Source organism: Populus trichocarpa, chromosome 1 (assembly GCF_000002775.5).
Source record: "Populus trichocarpa isolate Nisqually-1 chromosome 1, P.trichocarpa_v4.1, whole genome shotgun sequence".
Taxonomy (NCBI): domain Eukaryota; kingdom Viridiplantae; phylum Streptophyta; class Magnoliopsida; order Malpighiales; family Salicaceae; genus Populus; species Populus trichocarpa.
This window is the reverse complement of record NC_037285.2, coordinates 1,630,164-1,650,129: the sequence shown is the minus strand read 5'-3', so window position 1 is coordinate 1,650,129 and position 19,966 is coordinate 1,630,164. Positions and strand designations below refer to the sequence as shown.

The 19,966-nt window shown below is 37.8% G+C and overlaps 2 protein-coding genes across 3 annotated transcripts; one reads left to right on the top strand and one right to left on the bottom strand.

Moving 5' to 3' along the window:
• Positions 1 to 7,025: 7,025 nt before the first annotated feature.
• On the bottom strand, positions 7,026 to 10,915 carry LOC18094321 (uncharacterized). The gene is made up of 2 exons (XM_006368522.3): positions 10,389 to 10,915; positions 7,026 to 8,566 (listed from the first exon to the last, which is right to left on the bottom strand). Exons 1-2 carry the CDS (start codon positions 10,480 to 10,482, stop codon positions 7,476 to 7,478), a joined length of 1,185 nt encoding a protein of 394 aa, XP_006368584.1. The 5' UTR covers positions 10,483 to 10,915; the 3' UTR covers positions 7,026 to 7,475.
• Positions 10,916 to 14,139: 3,224 nt separating this feature from the next.
• LOC18094320 (protein IQ-DOMAIN 11) lies at positions 14,140 to 17,126 on the top strand. 2 transcript variants are annotated; one of them, XM_024601811.2, is made up of 6 exons: positions 14,140 to 14,352; positions 15,106 to 15,224; positions 15,306 to 15,662; positions 15,782 to 16,000; positions 16,195 to 16,326; positions 16,427 to 17,126. In XM_024601811.2, the coding sequence occupies exons 2-6, from the start codon at positions 15,150 to 15,152 to the stop codon at positions 17,036 to 17,038; spliced, it is 1,395 nt and encodes a 464-aa protein (XP_024457579.1). In that variant the 5' UTR covers positions 14,140 to 14,352; positions 15,106 to 15,149; the 3' UTR covers positions 17,039 to 17,126. The 2 variants fall into 2 exon arrangements, with proteins under 2 accessions (XP_024457579.1, XP_006368583.2); XM_006368521.3 differs by lacking the exon at positions 14,140 to 14,352 and adding an exon at positions 14,517 to 14,975.
• Positions 17,127 to 19,966: the final 2,840 nt, after the last annotated feature.

The window sequence follows — 19,966 nt, the reverse complement described above, 5'->3', positions numbered from 1 at the left end:
AGAATAATTCAGCGGCCACTTCGGCTGTACACACCGTCGGGGCAGCAACAAACCACCGCATACTTAGTGAATCTGTCCACAACAACCATGATTGTGTTCATTGCCATCCACCTTTGGAAAACCAACAATGAAATCCATTGAGACCGACACCCACGGTCTTTCTGGAATCGGCAGCGGCTGTAACAAGCCTGCCTCACGCTGCCGCAAAGTCTTGTCTTGTTGGCACACTAGACAAGTCCTGACATAGAGTTCTACGTCCTCCTCCATCTTCGGCCAATAATAAGTCTGTGATAGGAGAGCAACCATCCTTTCTCTACCTGGATGTCCAGCCCACTGCGGATCATGAGTCTCCATCAATAAATGTTTCCGCAGCTCTCCCTTTGGCACGAAGATTCGACCCCCCTTTGCATAGAGTAGGTCTTGTTCCAGCCAATACCTCCGTATTGTCCCTTCTTGTACAAGCTCAACCAGTTTCTTGTACGCTGCGTCTTCCCCCCGCAGCTTGACGAAGTCGACACAGCATGTCCGACTCCACCTGAGCAATAGCAAGAACAGTAGCAATTACCTCGCGTCTGCTAAGAGCATCCGCAACCTGATTGTGGCTTCCCGGTTTGTGCTTCCATACAAAATCATATTCGGCCAAGAATTCCTGCCACCGAGCTTGTCGCTGCGACAATTTCTTCTGCGTCCAGAAGAATGTGTTGGCAACATTGTCAGTCTTGACAACGAATTTCGGCCCAACAGATATACTCTCCATATGCCAAGGCAGTGCACTACTGCCGTCATTTCTTTCTCATGGCGTCGAGTAATTCTGTTCCGCGTCATTTAGCTCCGACTCTCGAAAGCAACCGGATGTCCCTCTTGCACCAGCACTCCACCAATAGCCCTATCTGAAGCATCAGTATGCCACTTCGAAAGGCTTCTCAAAATCAGGCAGCCCCAAAACGGGAGCTGACGCTACCGCTGTCTTCAGCTTCTCAAAGCTTGCTGGCAGTCAACCGTCCATTCCCATCTCCGACTCTTCTTGAGAAGATCCGAGAGAGGAGTTGTCTTCTTGCTATAACCCTCAATGAATCGTCCTGTAGTAGTTTGCAAGCCCCAAAAATGACCTCAATTCCCCGGGACTGATTTTGGTGCTGACCATTCAACGATGGCTTGAATCTTCCGTGGATCCATCTTCACCTGTCCTTCTCCAATCAAGTGGCCTAAGAACATAATTTCAGCTTTTGCAAACTCACACTTTTCTCTCTTTACATACAATTCATATTCTCTCAACCTACTTAGGACTTTAGAGAGATGAGTTACATTGATCTTCAATGCCTCTACTATAGATTACAATGTCATCTAAGTAGACTACCACAAAATTGTCTAAGAAATCATATAACACGTCATTCATTAGATTACAAAATGTTGCTGGAGCATTTGTTAGGCCAAATGGCATAACTAGAAACTCATAGGAGCCATACCTTGTCACACAAGTAGTTTATGCTCATCACCGTCAAGCAACCCGCACTTGCCAATACCCCGATCGCAAGTCCAATTTGGTAAAGATTGAGGCTCCACACAATCTGTCCATCAAATCCTGAATTAAAGGAACAGGATATTTGTTTTTGATTGTTACCTTGTTTAGCGCTCGGTAGTCCACCACACATGCGAAGGCTTCCATCCGCCTTCTTTTGAAACAAAACCGGAGCACCATACGGAGCCTTGGAAGGCCGGACAAACCCTGAGTCAATCAGCTCTTCCAATTGTTTCCTCAATTCTGCCAATTCCCTTGGCGACATTCGATAAGGGGCTTGAGATGGTGGCTTGCCCCTGGCACCAGCTCAATTCGATGGTCGATGGCCCTCCTGGGCGGGAGTTTCTTCGGTAGCTGAGGCGGCATCACATCTTCGAATTGCCTGCAGCACGCTAGCAATTTCTTGCCTTCGGCACCTCACCACAACGTCTGCCTTCTCGTCGACTATTGTCGCTAGAAACACTTCCCCTCCTTTCCGCAATGCTTTATCAATAGCAATTGCCGAGACCACGCTTTTCCCCTTTTCACAACATTCACAGCTGCGATATTACAACATGGGACAAAACAAGGGCATCCCTCACTCGCAATCATCATTCCATTGAGATATGGCATCAAAACAACCTTGGCTTTTCGTAAGAAATCAAGGCCAAGAATAATATCGTAATCATCAAGACTTACGACCAGCACATCCTGCTTGCCTCTCCACTGATCCAGCATTATCGGCACATCATAAGACATCCCAGCAATCCTCTGTGCCTTCGAGTTTACTGCCTTCATTGATGTGTGGCTGTCACTCAGCCGCAGGCCAAGTTCTTTCACCAGCCGATCTGCCACAAACGTGTGGGTTGCGCCTGAATCCAGCATAGCATTCACGTCTTTGCCATTTATCCCAATCTTCACATACATTAGATTGTCCGTAGCCCCTGACTTCCCTTTCCGCAGTGCATCAATCCTCGCCAAGTCTTTATCGACAGGGCGGGTTTCGGCAGCCCCATCCTCTGATTTAGCTACCAGGCAGTTTATCACACGCATAGGATTGACGTGCGTAACTACCCCTTCCCCTTCATCGCTATCCCCGCCCGAATAGCATTCAACTTCTCCCTCTTCGGACATTCCCTCGCAAAGTGAGGACCATCACAAATGAAGCAAGTAAAGTTCGGTTTAGTACTCTTACCTTGTGCACCCATAAACTTGGCCTTGCCCTTCTCCGCGGCAGTAGCCCTCGATGCACCCCCACCGAACTTCTTCCTCGTTCTTTCCTCCTTGTTTCTTCCCTTAGACTTGAAGGAGGTTGATGTATAGCCCTCTCTTGTAGTTGATTTAAAATCAATCAAGCTGTCGCAGCAGCAATAGCGGAGACAGATCCTTTACGTTCTGTCGCCTTAGTTCCGCTTGCGCCCAAGTTTGCAATCCGGACATGAAGTTGAACAACCTGTCCTCCTCGGACATATTCTCAATGTCGAGAATCAAGGAACTGAAAGCTTTAACATACTCACGAATTGATCTATCGTGTTTGAGCCTTTTCAATTCCTCCGCGCTATCCAGGATGTATTGTTCGGAAGGAACTGCTCCTTTAGCTCCTTCTTGAGACAATCCCATGTCTCAATCTTGGACGTCCAGCACTTAGTCCTCTTTGGTTCTCGTCCGCCACCAAAGCTTTGCATCACCCGTGAGATACATCACGGTAAGATCCACTGTTCAGCCACGCTAATCTTCGCAACGCTAAAGTATTGCTCCATGTCCCACAAGAAAATCTCAAGCTCTTTGGAACTTCTTGACCCACCAAAACACTTTGGTTCAGGCACTTTAGGTTTAGAAGTACTTACCCCAATAGGAGCGCTTGTCACTGCCTTCTTCAGAATGGCAATTGTCTCTTCGATAGTAGCCAATCGTTCACTCGATTCTGCCGCAAGAGAAATGTACAAGCTCTCAGCCCTTTCAGCGCTTTCCACAGCTTCCTTCAAGCGATCAACAATAGAACGTTCTTCGTCTTCTTCCTCCGACCCTATCAAGGTCTCAAGACGCGTCAACCGTTCCCGAATAGCTTCCATGACTTTCGCTGCACGTTTTTAGAATCAACCGTGCTCTGATACCAATTGTCACGGGGTTAATTTTTCGCAACGAAACTTAACCCAATGCGGCAGTCTAGTCCCAACTAGACTCAGCCTTGCCTCACCCTTTCACTCGTGTTTTCCTACGACTATGTGTTTCGCTCACCCAAGGAGGTTCTCACACTCGCCTCGTCGTAGACAACAAGTAAACACAAGCAACACAAGCACACAAGAGTTTTACAAGAATCCCTCTCAACCTTTATTTATCTCATCAACAAAGGAATACACCAATATGGTGTGTGCTATGCACAAATCGCAAGCTCCACAACAGAGGCTTGGCAGCCTATTTATAGACAAATATGAGCAGCAAGCTCCCCCCCATTAACCCCTATTTTCGGGACCTAGTGGAGCACTTTCTCGAACCCATGATCCCATGTTTTCAGGATATAGTGGAGCACTACCTCTCATCCATGATCCCATGTTTCCAGGACTTAGTGGCATGGAGAACACCCCATTTTATGCTCCCACGTTTTGCTTCCCATGAAGCTGCCACTTCCCCCATTTCCTGGCTGTCTACTTGGCAGCCCCCAATTGCCAATTTCTGCTGCATCAGCTGCTGACTTAGAAGGTCCATTGTCTAAGCCCCACGTCCATGCCAAGTCGCCAGCTCAAAGACTTGCACAGACCATGCACGCTGCCTGCCGAATTCGTTTCTGCCGCAGTCCATCGCTGCCGAATTCTAGGCAATGTGCCTTCGTTGGCGCGCCCCGCGCCTAGACCTCTAACAGGTAGGATCTTAAATAATTTGCCATCAGGTATCTTAGTCTTGCATTGAAAGAGGTTGAACTGAACACACTAAAGAGTTTTGTGTTTTCCTTTTACGATGAAATAAAACTACATTGGCCTCAAACACTTCGTAGCATAGTGATTTTGAGTGCTAAGATGAAGGAGTCCAGTTCATGTGGGAAGCTATTTTTGGAAGAAAGATATGTGTTGTATTTGATCAAAAACAGTAGAAATTTTAAAACAAAAAGAAAATTGAGAAGAATATATATATTTATTAAATGTTTTTCTCTTAGCTCTATTAATTCTCTCTTTTTTTTTATGTTTCTTAATAATGTTAAATTATAAGTTTTTTATAAATATAAAATTTTAAACAATTAAGAAATTAAACTAATATAAAATTTTTTTATCTGAATAGAAATTATATTTTGTCAAATTAACCTGTTAACTGTTTCTGAACTAATTAATCAATCGATTCATTTAATTTAACTAGTCAACTATTTTCTTTATTCTTTAAAAAAAATTAGAAATTAAGTTTAATTTTTAACCGTTATTAGTAGGAAATGAACAATTGAACAAGTTTATAAATTTGATTTTTTATTACGAGAAACCATGTACAAGATTTTTCTAGAACCCCTTATTCGCAATTCCTCTGTTGCAAGAACTTGCATTCCCTCGTCTCCAAAATCGACATTGTCTCCCTTAGATCCTTGTGTCAAAACGAGGGTGGTGGTGATGACGATGAAGATACTCTCTTGTGCTTGCAGTCTCATCACCACGTTACACCACCAGCATTCCCTGCCCTCATGAAGGTGTTTGCAAATCTCAAGTTTCTTGAAATCAAGCTCTGCTCTTTCCCTTCTTCCTCGAGTTTGCATGTGTCCAGGCTGAACTGCATGATTGGTGATGGTGATAGTATCCAATGTGAATTAATCTTCGCTGTTAAAACTGCGGTATTGTCAAGCACAAGGAGAAGTAGAGATATACCTCTGAAATCCGACATGAAGTTCGATCCATCCTTTGTTGAAACAACGATGTTCTTGTTAAAGAAAATGGTGCCGCATTGGCCTAAACGTAAAGGAAAGTGGTGTTTTTGAGTGCAAATATGCAGGGGTCTGGATCAAGAGGTAGTGTTTTTATAGGAAAAAAAGAGCTGGGTAATTTTATTGATTTGATTTCGACTTCGATGGTTTATGAGAGTTGGCTTAACTGGCTTAATTAATAATCCTAGGAATGTAACTTATTGGATTAAGGACCTAAGGAATGATGAGCATTCCATGCTTAGAGAAAATGTTTGGATTCTTTATGGCTTAGCATTCCCATGGGAGAAGGGCAGATTGACGAGTACCGATATAGTTGTGAGGGAAAGTGTTGTGAAGGAATTATTGGGTGCTTTTGAATGAGGATGATAGTGGTGCATGGGTAATTTTATTTTTTCTATTTAGTTTAAAAATTCCTAGCTTGTATTTCTGCTGACTAATTGAAGAGAAATATTTCCTAATAAGATTTTGAATTGTGATTTTTATGTGGTGATGTAGAATTCTGTGTTGGTAGAATTTTGCGTGGCCTTCTTGTATTGTTTCCTTCCGTGTCAATTAAGGGATTTTATGTTGACATTTTTCAGTTAGAAGTCATTTATAGATTTTGTAGTGTTCATGCTTTGCACCGAGGGTTTTGAATCTGTTGTTTCAGCTGGTTCAGGAGCAATTTCAAACAAGTAGATTACAAAAACTTCCTCTACATAGAGTATTTTCTTTTACTTGGTAAAAAGCACCTTGATCAGCTCCAGAATCCTGATACTGTTGGATTGTCATCTTTGAATGTCAGTTTGTCTGAAACTGAAAACCCTGAACACTGAATCTGTCATCTTTAACTGAGTATTCAAGCTGTCATTGCCGTCCTAACTCGGAACTGAAAGAGACCCCAATCTGTATTGTTAATCTAAGGCCAACCAGAAGACTCTAAATTGAAGACTTGAAGAACGACAGAGACTTTGTGTAGAACAAGAAGAGCTGCAGAGTTTGCGAAGAAAAAAAAAAGGCCAGAAATTCTTCAGAAGGACTTCAGAGCGCATTTTGTGTCAAAATTGAGAGCTACTGAGTGTAATTTTTACTTTAGATGGCTGCTGGGTGTTCTTGAGCAAATCTAGGGGTGTTAGTTTTAGCTTAGAGAAGCTATAATTGCCATTCCTTAAACCAGCCAGACATGAAAATACTTTTCCAGATCATTGCTTGTATACGTAGTCTCACTGCCACATTTTGCAGTAAAAGAAGCGGAAGATTATATTCAGATGATTATACTCCATGTTATAGGTGGATAGCACTGCTATGTGATCATTATGTGCCAGTTTACCTCCCTTTCTGCTTGCTTCTTTCCTGACCTTTGACCAGCTGTTTGCTGTAAACTTCTCTATGAAATTGTCTGCAAAGTTCTATGTTCATACGTTTTAGTTCTCCCACAGTTTTTCAGGGTTATCTACAGGTTCCTTGGAGCAACCAAGACAAGTACTTGACCATTTGCTCAAGTTGAAGCTAAAAATGTGATGATACATTTGGTTTCAGTTACAACACATTACCAAAATACCTAAGTTATGTCATCTCCTGAGAGTCCAGCATTACCTCATCTGGCTTCACAATTCTGAAATGTACCAAAAGTACTTTCAACAGTAGAGATAATCGAATCACCTGACTTGAACAATCAGATGTCAGTACAGAATTAACCACCCAAAAGGGGAACTGTTTGGGCAGGTTCACATTCAATTTATGATACTGCACAAGATACAATCCAGAGGCCTAAATACACCATTGATGACGAATTCCAAAAAAATAAATAAATCTGTTTGTAGATTTTCTGAAGAAATTGCATGTATGAACTTTTGAACACCCAGTAGGATTGTTTCTTTCTTTATTTGTCAGGGTGTGGTGTGAATTGCACAAAAGAAGCATATCTTTGTGAGTCAAAGAAATAAACAGAAATCTAAAAGCTTGATGGCATCTGCAAAAACCTGCTCGCTTTGATGCTGTGAATTTCTGTCATCTTCAGAAATATGAGTTGGCAGCACAGGCATCTGTTTCCCAGGCAAAAGGAAAAAGAAAAAAGAAAGAATATTCTACAAACATTGGCTATTCAAAAGCAAAACTAACCCTCCTCTTAGTTCTTCCTCCACTCCAGGAATGACCTGTTTGAAAACCATCCCCTTGAAACCTTGTGCTTTCATAGCCAGTTATATGTTGGTGAGCACCTTCCCTCTGCCAGGAACCCTCATTCCGGGTTTCCCAACCACCACCATGTTTTCTGAAATCTAAACCTTTTGTATTTTTACCATAATTATCCCACTGTTTCCAACCCTGTGAATTGCTGCCGTTGTCTTCCCATTTTCTATCTTTAGAAGCTCCACTACCCTGAAAAAATCCGTTTCCCGAAGATTTGCAGTCATTATTCCATTTCCTTGATTCATGCTGGTTATAGCCCCGAGAACTATCCCTCAAATTGCCCCACCCTTTGTCATTTGCAGGGTCAACTCCTTGACGGCTATGCTGCCAAGGGTTACTGTTGTTATTCCAATCATTTGATTGATCGACATGGTTTCCACTATGATTCCATCCCCATGATTTATTACCACAGACACCCCATGTCTTGCCCTTCACAGCTTCAGATTCCTGAGAAAAGCCACGCTCCCAGGGGTTATCAACCTTATTTAAATTACTGGATTTGTTGATATCAGAATCCCATTGGTTCCAGCTCTTCGCTTTATCAATCAAAGACAAGCTGCTTTGCGTATTGTTATTACTTTCCCAAGGATTTTTAACATCATCTGTATTCTCATAACACCCATTTGAAGGAATGGAGACAAAGTTCCTTCTTTTTTTGTTTTTACGCCCTACCTTGCCACCTGTATCTCCCTCATCAGGGACAAAGAGATCTTGTTCCAAGTCCTTGATGACTTCAGGATCAATGTAGGCATTCCACTTTATTTCATCAATAAATAAATTTGGATCAGGTGGAGAGATGCCACAAGAGACACCATTGATCTCTGCCCAGAAGCGTTTTTTAGCATTATGAAATGCCTCTTCACCTGCTGAGTCATCCCAATTGAGTATGTTACCATGGCAATACATATACTTCTTAGCATCTACAACCTTCCGCCACGGTACTGATCCAATCAAAGAGCAGAACTTCTTTTCCCATGAAGGAATACCATCATCAACAAAGCCTTCAAAAGGTTAAAAGATAAATTAATTAACATACCTTAAAAGAGTATATAGCATAAAGGGGAAAGGAATTTATTACCAAAACAGAAAAAACCATCCAAGCATTATCTCATACACAGCCTATAATTTAAAAATCTTGTATGCACCACATAACATGAAGAAAAAAAATTCGAAAATCCCCATACCTATGAAACCACAAAAGAGCTGCTAGTGCAGAGTTTTGAATTCACTGAGAGTGGTGATTCACAGTCCCACTCAACCAATGAAGTAAAGGACTGAAGCTAGGATAAGAAATTCCATCGAGGCTTTGTCCAAAGTAGAGAAAAGTCATGTATAATTGCCAGCACTAAAGCCTAGCAATTTACAAGAAGGGATAAATGGGAGATGAAAATAAGCTCAAATTCAAATGCATAGAATAATGCCTAATCTTTTCAAAGCATGTTGCTCCATTCTTATCTCCAAATTTCTCATGATATGCAAAACACCAATAAATTAGTCAAAAGGATCCTCTAAGTATGGACTTCCAAAAATCAGTTAGTAAATAAAAGCTGTTTTGCTTAATCAATTTCCACCATTAATTACACTATTAGTGTTGGACCTGACCAAAGTCCAAAACTCCACCAATTTTAGCAACTTAGAGATGGGTGGGCCAAAATTCAACAGAATGAGGATGCGATCTGCCCTTGCTCAAGAAGACCGGTGTAATATCATGTAATTTCTTGTTTAATATGTTAGCTAGCATAATAGCAAATCAACCCAAGAGGTTTCCTTTTACGTTTGTCAGTTCTAGCTACAAAATCTTCACCCTCCAAAACAATGCATTCTTCATACAAACAGCTAAGCACATGTGTAAACGTAGCCACATAAGCAATGAACATAAAAAGAGTAAAATATTTGCTTCAAGAATAATTAACTGCTGTCAGCTTCTAAGAATAAATTCCTAACAAGCAACATCTGTATATGTACTTAACCTGATCAAAAGGAAAAAAGAAAGAAATCTTAATTGCTACTATTAAAAGGAAAGGGAAAATCATGGCCAACGAAGAACAGCTAAGAAATCCAAGTATAAACTGAGCTAGTATTCTCCCAAAAGCTACCACGTGTAACTCTCACCGTCACGAATCATGAATACAGTTAACAACTATGCATTAGGATGAAAACACATTGAAATTGATATAGATTTGGTAATGTGATAAATGCCTCTTTGATATATATCACTTTCCATGTTAAGTAATAGTAACTAACAAGCATAGCGAGCATATCCAAACCTAATCCTATTGCTTTCTTGTTGTCATGTTCTTGTTCTTATCTACCTTACCTAGAATGAAAAACCCTATTTTGAAACTACACCAACTATACCATCTCTGCATTTAAAAAACTCTTAACATGCAGCATTCACTAAAGATATGAATGTCCAATCTCTCCTACCATTTTCTAAGCTACCAAACAGGACATGAAGATTCATTTTTTTAACTAATATTGCACCAATTATAAACAACTTGCCAATCAAAGTTTCGTTTTCTCTTAGCATGCAACCCTAAAAATTATCAAAATTTCCATCCTTTAACCACCATTTTCTCAGCTACCAAACATAACACCAAGAAAGCAACAATTTTTTAACTCCCAACTAGAAAAACAAAAACCAACTAAACAAATCAACCAAACAAACATAAACAGATTCTAACAAAAAGCCATCATGAAAAATAAAGATTCCAACAATCCCACATAACCCAATTCAAATTTAATTGCAAAAACTAAATATATGCAAAAAAAAAAAAACCAATAACCAATACATACATAATCACATATCGAAACAATACTTACTTGAGTGAGGAGGAGATTCAGGGTAGTCATAAGAATACGTTGTTGATGTTTTGTTAAAGAATCTACGTGATGGACGATTTCTCCAATTTCCCATTACACTAAACAAATCAAACAACCTCCAAAACAAATCAAGATTCTGTCTTTTCACTCTCTCATTATTCGACAAAGATAATTACTTTAACAGTGAAATAAATTATGTAAAAAAGTGTGGAAATTTGTTGGTTTTGCTTGAAGGAGAAGAAAGAGGAGGGGGTAATGGAAGAGAGAAGGTTGGATTTCGTGTAAAGGTAAGTAACGAGAAGACACAGGGGCATAAGAGAATGCTTTGGTTCTGGTCGTAGGAAGAGTTTTTGCTTTATAAAGGTGGGGTTGGGAAGATCCCTTGCAAAAACAAGAAATTTGTGAGACTTTTTTTTATTATTCAATTATCCATGTTTAAAAACAGCTATAAATTATAATTTTTTTCTAAATACAAATTTTTACCATAATTTAAGATGAAAAACAAGTTTAAACAATAAAAATAAAATAATTTTTAAAATTATAATTAATCTAAAAACACCTTTAACCATACCACATTACAAAACAAAACAAAACCAGACTCGAGCTGGGTTTTTTTTTTAATTGAGTAGAAATTTGGGGGTTTTGACAATTTTATATAAAGAGAGTCAAGATATTGAGAAGATAAAGGTGAAATTTAACAAATCACCATTTTATTAAAAAGGGCACAACATTCTTTTTTATTTCCTTCTTCTGATAAATGGGCGAAAGGCTCTCTCACGCGAGGGTGGGTGTCTTCACGAGAAGAGATCACCACCAACCAGGCCCTAAACGAAAGGTCTTTTCAAAGGTAGAAAGCTCACAGGCCTGAAACATGGCTGTGCAGTTCTTAGAGGATTTCATGGGCTTATGTTCCTGTGCATTTTACAGAGTTATTGGGCCTTAAGGGAGGCTGGGCCTAGAATTGAGTTGGATCCTAGGAAAGATAGCATGTCCATTAAAGCCTGTGAATTCTGAACCTGCAAAATCAAGAACAAAGTAACTTAAAGTGCCTGTTTGAGAAGATAATTTTTCTCGTTAATACACTAATTTATTTTGATGGAAATACTTTACTTAAAAACTTATCAAAAATATTATTTACTATTAAAAATATGTTACATAAAGATTAATTTTACTAGTTAATTTGCAACCTAGTTGAGCAAGGTCAACTTCAAGGAACTTTTTTTTAAAATATAAAATGATATTTGTTTTAGAAAAACATGATTAATCCAATGATTCGTGAGTTAACCAAATAATTCAATGATCTTGATCCTAAACCAGGTTACACCCTAAAATGAGTTTGAAAACCATGAACCATCTTTGTTTCAAATTTGCTATGATTTTTTTTTCTTTTACATTGAAGTATTTAATTTTTTCTTTTCATGAAAAAACAATTCTTAAACATTACTAGAAGCGAATCTAACACAAATAAACTATGTGGATAACATAGCATATGTTTTTATGAATTAATAGAACATGTCTAAATCTAAAAGAAAATATAATCACGCGACAACTAGGTTAACATCTTAAAAATATTCTTGGGTCAATTTTGTTATTTTACCTATATGTTTTTGAATTCTATGCTTTAATTCAATTTTTTTTTTCTTTTATGTTTCTGGAATTTCTAATTGTTTACTATGAGAGGTATGATCTTCTCATCTATTTAAAGGTCCTATAAACATTTTAAGAAGATAATCACTATATGTTTTATTTTAAAACAATAAAAATATAAATTCAGGGTTGATATCTACAACCATTTTCACTTATTAAACCTTTAATATTTTTACATGTGTTTACATTATTTCTATTCTATATAGCTCGAGAGCCTACGATAAATAATTATATACATAGCTTGTTATAGAGATGATTATTTTCGGTTCGATTCGGTTTTTATAAAAAAAAGATAACCAAATCAAAAAAAATTTCTTTTTAAAAAAAAACCAAAACCAGTTCAAACCGATCGGTTTCGATTTGGTTTTTTAGGATAAAAATCGGTTCAAACTAGTTTGACTCGGTTTTTTCGATTTGGCTTGATTTTTTTCCGGTTTGGCTCGGTTTTTTTTTGGTTTTTTTCAGTTTGGGTTCGGTTCAGTTTTTTTGGTTTCAGGCTTATAAAACCAAAACTGAACTGAACCAGTCGGTTTTTTTAAAATTTTAATCGGTTTTTTTTTACGGATCGGTTTTTTTGGTTTTTTTTTTCGTTTTTCTCGGTTTAATCTGTTTTTCAGTTTTTTTGCTCACCCCTAACTTGTCATATGAAATCTGAAAAAATAAAAATAAAGATCAATGTAAACTCAACAAAAGAGGGGTAGAATGTTACTAACCAATGAAGTAACATATTGGAAGAAGAAGGTTTTACCATACCCGTTTTAAATATTTTATTGGAGAAGTAAATGTACTAGAAAAGTAAGAGATGGTAGTGGGAAACATGTACTGATCCTCGGTTGCCATTTGCAGACTGATAGAACATGCCAGGCAAGCACTGATTTCCAAAGACTGTTGATTCTTTCTGAAAGTAACATGAAAATGCACCATTTTCTAAAACCAAAAATAAGAACATATATAGCTGTATGAGCACTCCTTTGGGTTAAATTTTGGATACTAACGAGAACTTCTCTCATTGAATTCCGGTTCCAGATTCAGTTGGATGTCAACAGGGTAGGTTAATGTTTCGAGATAAAAGAGATAATATATTTAATGTTTTAAGATAGAAGAGATAATATATTTAGTAGAAATGAAAACATAAAATAAATACGTTTTTAAAATAGTTTTAAGGTGATTTTCTGTATTTTAGAAACAAGAAATACATGGAAATATATTCCTTTTATTTTTATTATTTTTTATTTTTTCTTTCTCGAAATAGCAACTTATCTTTAATCCTAGCGCCATGGCTAGAAATCATAAGTCAAAAACCACTCAATTTGAGGCATTGCTATCATGAGCTCCAAAGGACCAATGAATTATATGCCTTGAATAATCAAAGGCCTTGTGTTAAACATGCAAGCGTCTTACCAATGGCTTTAATCATTCATCTATTTCCCATAGCTTTTTTGACTCCCATTCTTGTAATGATGCAAGTCTATTGACTTACCCTGTTTGTCACTATGGAATTTCTGGGTTGGACTCTAAGATTGAGTGTCTAATTTCTGGGTTGGAATTTTCTCTTCAATCATATTTTTGCTCGAGGAGTCAAGTTATCGCCGAGTTCTTTTACTCATTAACAAGTGAGAAAATCCCTACATGATTTGAAAATTCTAATCAAAGTTAAGGTATGTTCATAAACTCCAAGCTTTTGTTCTGATCTTTGTAATTCCACTAGCCATTCAGTCACAATGTAGTTGAAACAGGAAGAAACCAGTGAGACAGTGATTGCATTAACATTATCACCAGCACCATTTTAAGCCCATTAATTCCAACTTGCTGGGCAGACCAAAACCTAGACAGAGGAGTTAAGGTCATGCAGGTGGTTTTAAGAGAGTGATAGAGAGGGGCAACTGAGGCTCCATAAAGGAAGGAGAATTTTCCTTCATTCTTTTTTATTTTTTTCCCAAAAGTTGAGTAAAATTATGACATCTCCTCTCCTCCAGGGGCCCTTACACAGCTGTCTTTCCATCTTACAAGCTAAGTGTGTTTTGGTTTCATCTGCACATTCCCACTCAGCTTTTGCACATTGGTACCATCCCCACTTTGCTCAATAATAGTCCCCTCACTCTCGTATGTCTGAGCAGAAGTGTGCTCATGTGCAGGACACTGCCCATTCAACAGTCTCTCCTTGTTTTGTTGTCATTTTAGGAGTAGCCACATTCTTCTGTTTCACAAGGACTTTGTGATGATGACCTTGGAAGCAATAAAAGACATGCCATGAAGGGTGGAGAGCAGTAACCTGGAAAAACTGAGGGCTCAATTCTTCGCTTTGGGAAAAATACAGGTACTTTATGGATTCACTAAAAAGTTCTACATTAAATACTTCGTTTGTTTTTTGTTGCGCGGTAGTTTATATATATATATATATATTATATTCACAAGAGGTAACGAGGGTAGTTCAATAATTTCAACCCCAACAAACATGTGTACATGTCAGGTCTATCAGAGTTGAGAAATATGAAAGTTGGAAAAAAGATGGGAGGTCCCATGAGTCTTGAGAAGGATGTTTATATGAGGTATTTTCCATGAAAGTAAGATGGATGGCTCCAAGTTTTTTTCTTTTTTCTTTTCTCCCCTCTGGACAGTTCTTGCTTAAAGGCCCACAACTTTATACAGATGAAACTCATCATGGAAAAGATGAATGATTGCATAGAAATACAAAACATACCAGCAAGAATGCCACCAACTAGGGAATTAACAAACTTTTTTGGTGTTTGTGATTTCAGTCTATTTTCATTAGTCTCTTAGTGACTTTACTATCACATTTCTTGGTGTTTGTGTTTTGAGAATTCAAGGAAAATCATCCCTTCTCAGTTTCTTAACTGTGATCCAAGCCCTCAAGACTTGATCTTTATTTGAAGTAGCTTTTCTTGTTTGACTCACCAAATACCTTGATTTCAGGAGATGGTAAGCAATTGACCTACTTTACAACATCGAAAATCTTCATGAAATTTAGCATTTTCTAGTTAGTTTAAGATTTGTATGCAAGTTGAATAAAAAAAAGTAATATACAAGTGCTTTGCTGAGAACTTTTCAGATCATTGAGGATCTCACAATATTGTGTGAAGTTGTGGTGCTTCAATGGCTAAGAAGAGAAGCTGGTTCTATCGAGTGAGAAGGTTATTTACTTCTGACACACAGTCAAGACAAGAAAAGGTAGGTAGTTTTTCTCCTTTGTAACATCTCTCGATGCCTGTTAAAATGCATGACTTGATGTATTATGTGTGTTATCATCAGGAAAGGAGAAGAAAATGGATGTTTTTTGGAAAGTTTAAGGTCAAGAATAGATTGGCCTCCATTGCAGCTCCATCATCACCACTAAGAGAAGAAGCAGAGAAGGAGCAGAGCAAGCATGCTCTAAGTGTTGCTCTTGCCACTGCTGCTGCTGCTGAGGCAGCTGTTGTAGCTGCTCAGGCTGCGGCCGAGGTGGTTTTGCTCACTGGTGTTCCTCATTCTATCAATGAATATGAGAAAGAAACCGACCATTTAGCCTTCGAAGTTCAAGGTGATGCCCCTCATTCCACTCATCAACATGCGAGGGGGATCAAAGAACTGGCTGCCATCAAAATTCAAGCTACCTTTAGGGGTTACCTTGTGAGTCTGTTCAAGCTATTCTCTCCATTTGACATCAAAGTCCCTTTTATTAGCTCAGTCAATTGATTATTGAAAGCTTTCATAGAACATGCAACAATCTCAACTATTCTTTTCGGCAGGCAAGGAAAGCTTTGCGGGCGCTGAAGGGGATAGTGAAGCTTCAAGCAATTATCCGAGGGCGGAACGTGAGACGCCAAGCCATGACTACTCTAAAATGCTTGCAATCCATTGTAAATATCCAGTCACAAGTCTGTGCAAAAAGGATCCAAATGGTGGAAGGTGCTTGGACCTGTAGTGAAAATAAACAGTTAGAAAATTTGAGTGACAAGATAATAAAGGTAGGTATAGAGGATCTTTGTTGTCATCTCAGCAACCCAATCAACACAAAACATCTTAGTATCTTAAGTCTGTGTCACCACTTCAACTCTATCTGGGCCCAAATTAACAACCCTAACTCCATGTTGAAGCTATCAGGTCTGTGCCATGATATCTGAATAATGGAAGGATTTCTTTCTTTTTTTTATGTTTTCAGATGGATATGAATAGTGAAAGAAGATGGGATAGCAGCCTTCTGACAAAGGAAGAGGCAGTTGCCTCGTTTCTAAGCAAGAAAGAGGCCGCGATTAAGAGAGAACGGATAAGAGAATACTGGTTCAACCGCCGGGTAAGCTTCTCTATCATGGCACGTTCACTCTTTAGATAGCTTTTCATTGAGCAGTATTTTCTCAGAATGGATGACAAAAAAAAACAAAAAAAAAATTCAGAATTCAGCTGAATCGGAGCGAAGCAAGCCAAGTGGAAGGTGGAGGTACTGGTTAGATCAATGGGTGGATACTCAACTTGTTAAGAGTAAAGAGCTTGAAGATTTGGACTCAGTTTTAACCTCAAATCCAAAGCCTGGAGTGGAATATAGAGGAAAGCAGATTAAACTGAGAGGTTTGCAGAGACTGTATCACCTTGACAGTGTAGATTCTCCCATTTCAGCTCCAAGAAAATCCTTCCATAGAAAGCAATGCTCGTTGGGAGAAGACAATTCCTTTTCTAGATCTCCTGTGGTTCCAACTTACATGGCAGCAACTGAATCTGCCAAGGCAAAAACAAGATCAATGAGCTCACCAAAGCTAAGGCCAGGGAGTTTTGATGCTTACTCTGACAGCTATTCTCCATGTAAGAATAAGCTTTCTCTGATATCATCTACAACTACTGAAGTGCCGAGCAGTGCTAGGTACGGAAGGCCTAGTGCTTATCAGCAAAGGTCTCCAAGCTTGAAGGGCCTTCCGGGTCCGATAAAATGTAACCGGCCAACGTCGAAAGTTCTTAGCTTTGATTCAGATTGCTCATTAAAGACTTGGGATAAACAAAGTTCCTTTAGATGACTTCAGACTTGAGTGGTTAAGTGCAAGTAGTTTTGAGTGCAGATGTAAACACATACAACTTGAATGGATATATGTGTGTCTCATTCAATCTGTTCTCCTAAAGCAATTAACTGTTCATGAAGCTATATGGCTGGTGTATAGCTTCAACATCTAGGATTCTTCTTCAGAAAGAACAAATGGCCTGGTAGACTCGATTCTGTTCATGCCCTTCCTGCTAATCAGCACTCTGAAATATGCAGCAATCTGAATTTTTCTTCTCTTGGAGGCGTATAAACTGGAGGATTTAACCTGTAAATAATATATCTCTGTCCATGAAAACTTTACAAGCACCAACATACCATCTACTTCAATCTGATGAGCCATGACACATAAAAACAAAAAAAAAACAGTCTTGATTCATTTCTTACATTTAAATTACTGTTTCGAGACAAAAAAAAATAAAGACGATGAAGACAAAAAAAAAAACATGTTTTCTTTACCTCATGTTTTAAAATGACACAAATTAATTTCAAGATTGTCTTAGCAATACATTTATTTTAAGTTTTTGTTTCTATTTCCCTACCAAATATGTTTTTGTTTTTATTTGTTCTTTCTATTTATAAATATATTAGTTTGGATGTAGATAAATTATATAAGAATTAATAGGAAAGTATTTAAATTTTGTATGAAAACTAATTTAAAAAAAAAACCCTGGTTAATACCTGCATGGCCAAGATTATAATAAAAATAAAAAAGAATCAGGTGAAAACTGACATGAAGATATATCTATATTCCAGCAATTGTTTTTTTTAGGCAAAAAAAAAAAACCTTGCTTGGACTTGAAGATGATTTTGAGCCATTATGAAACTCTAGAGAATATGGGCCTTTTATTTTACCAGAAAGAAGTAAGCTTGGGCTTATACCATACATAGTTTCAACGGGTATGGCTTGATAGCTTCTAAATCCAAATATTGAAGAAAAGAGGGTTGGTGGATGATTTTATTGCTTGCAAAAGTAAAATACTGACATTTTAAATTTATTAAAATAAAAAAAAAAATTCCTTAATTTCTTTTTAAATAAAATCCTACATATATGTGTTGCAAGAACACATATATTAGGTATATTCATTGACTATGGTGTAAGGATTTATCTCACGACTCCATAAAATTTAACTACCTACTTCGTAATTATGCAATTCATTAATTATTATAACCTTAAAAGAAAAAAAAATATTATTTAATTCATAAGATTCTGAATTGTCAAGCAGATTTACTCACTGTACCATATAAATTCATCAATGAACAGTATAATTTTGATTAAAAAAAAGAGTGTCGTTTATAGAGAGGAAAAAAGTAATATTTATTTCATAAATTCTTAAAATTACTACAAACTAATAAGTACTCCTGCTGAATATTTCATAAATTTTATCTTAAAATTACTACAAATTATTATTTTTTTTCTTAGTTTTATAATGATGTTAATTAGTATTTTCATATAGAAGTGCTGACCCAAATCTCTTGTTTATCATTGGATCGAGAAGGAAATGTAAGTGACAAGCACATACAACTGATCAATTATTGGTCATAAATTGAAATCCACTCTCTAGAAACTAAAATTTTGGTCACTTTCTCGTAATTATATCCTGACAGCCCTCATTTCAACTTGTGTCATAAAGGCATTACGCCGTTGAACAAGAATAGTGTGCTCATAAGCAATAACAGCTAGCTTATAGCCCAGGGACGCCTTCGTGGCTCTCAATGATTGATCAATGACTGTTCTTCCAAGCCCGTGATGTAACCTGTAAGAAGGTTTCCACAGAGTGGGATTCCAAGAACGAAAGTGAAAGACAAAGAAAAATCATTTTGGTGCAAAAGTTTGATCAATTAATGCTTCTATGGGCAAAGAATCAAGTTAGAAATTTGTCAATTTCTTGCCTGGCCCGGCCTGACTCTTCATCTGCCAGCCCAGGTGTGCATGAAATATTGGATAAAAGCTCTTAAGGTCCTTTCCATTTTAGCAATTCAAGCCACAGCTAGTGAAGGGGATGCATCAATCACCCTTTTCATGTACCTCTTCTCTTTTCTATTTTATTTGGGAATTTATTGGGTCTTTAGTAAGCAATATGATTGCTGGAAAGATAATTTATGCCACTAATATGTAGTTCCTCTTCACTCACATTCATGTGGAGCCAAAGAGAGGTATCTATCAAGTTTATGGCGTCTCGCAAGAACCACAAGAGTGTCAACTAAGTCATCTCCTTGATGGGGAGAGGTGTACAAGAATTCTAGCTATGAATTTGTTCCTTCTCTACGACTCTTTTTGCTCTCTCTTCTAGTGTTGTGAACTATTTGGGGATTGAAGGATTTGGACACTTCAAGTTTTATGATATCAAACTTTTTATTATTATTATTATTATTAACATGGGTGTTCGGGTCAGTTTACGCGCACCTCAACTAATCTCACGGGTCCTGAAATTAACGATTATATAAGTTTCCAGTAGCCTTGAGAGAACTTGAATTCGTAACTATTAGAAAACAAATTCAATACTTGACTAATTAAGCTACTCCTTAAAATTTATAACATCAAACTTTAACAACGAAAATAAATGGATATGTCAGGGAAATTCAAAAATCCAAAGAATTTGTGAAGGGCATTGCTTCCACTTGTGAAAGCGAAGGTCTACCACCATAGTTGTTATATTCAAGATGGCCTTGATTTCCAGCATTATATATGCAATGGTCTTGGACCTAAACCAATGTTCATGGCAGGCAGCACATAGATTCCCAAAACAAGTACATATCTTGTGTGTATGGCACATATAACTTGTAAAACACACAAAATTGACTCGAGAGTGAGAGAAAAAGAGAGATAATTGATGGCTTCAAAGGGAGTTTGAAGCGGGCAGAATTGAATACTTTCAAAAGTCATTCAAACAAATATATATATATA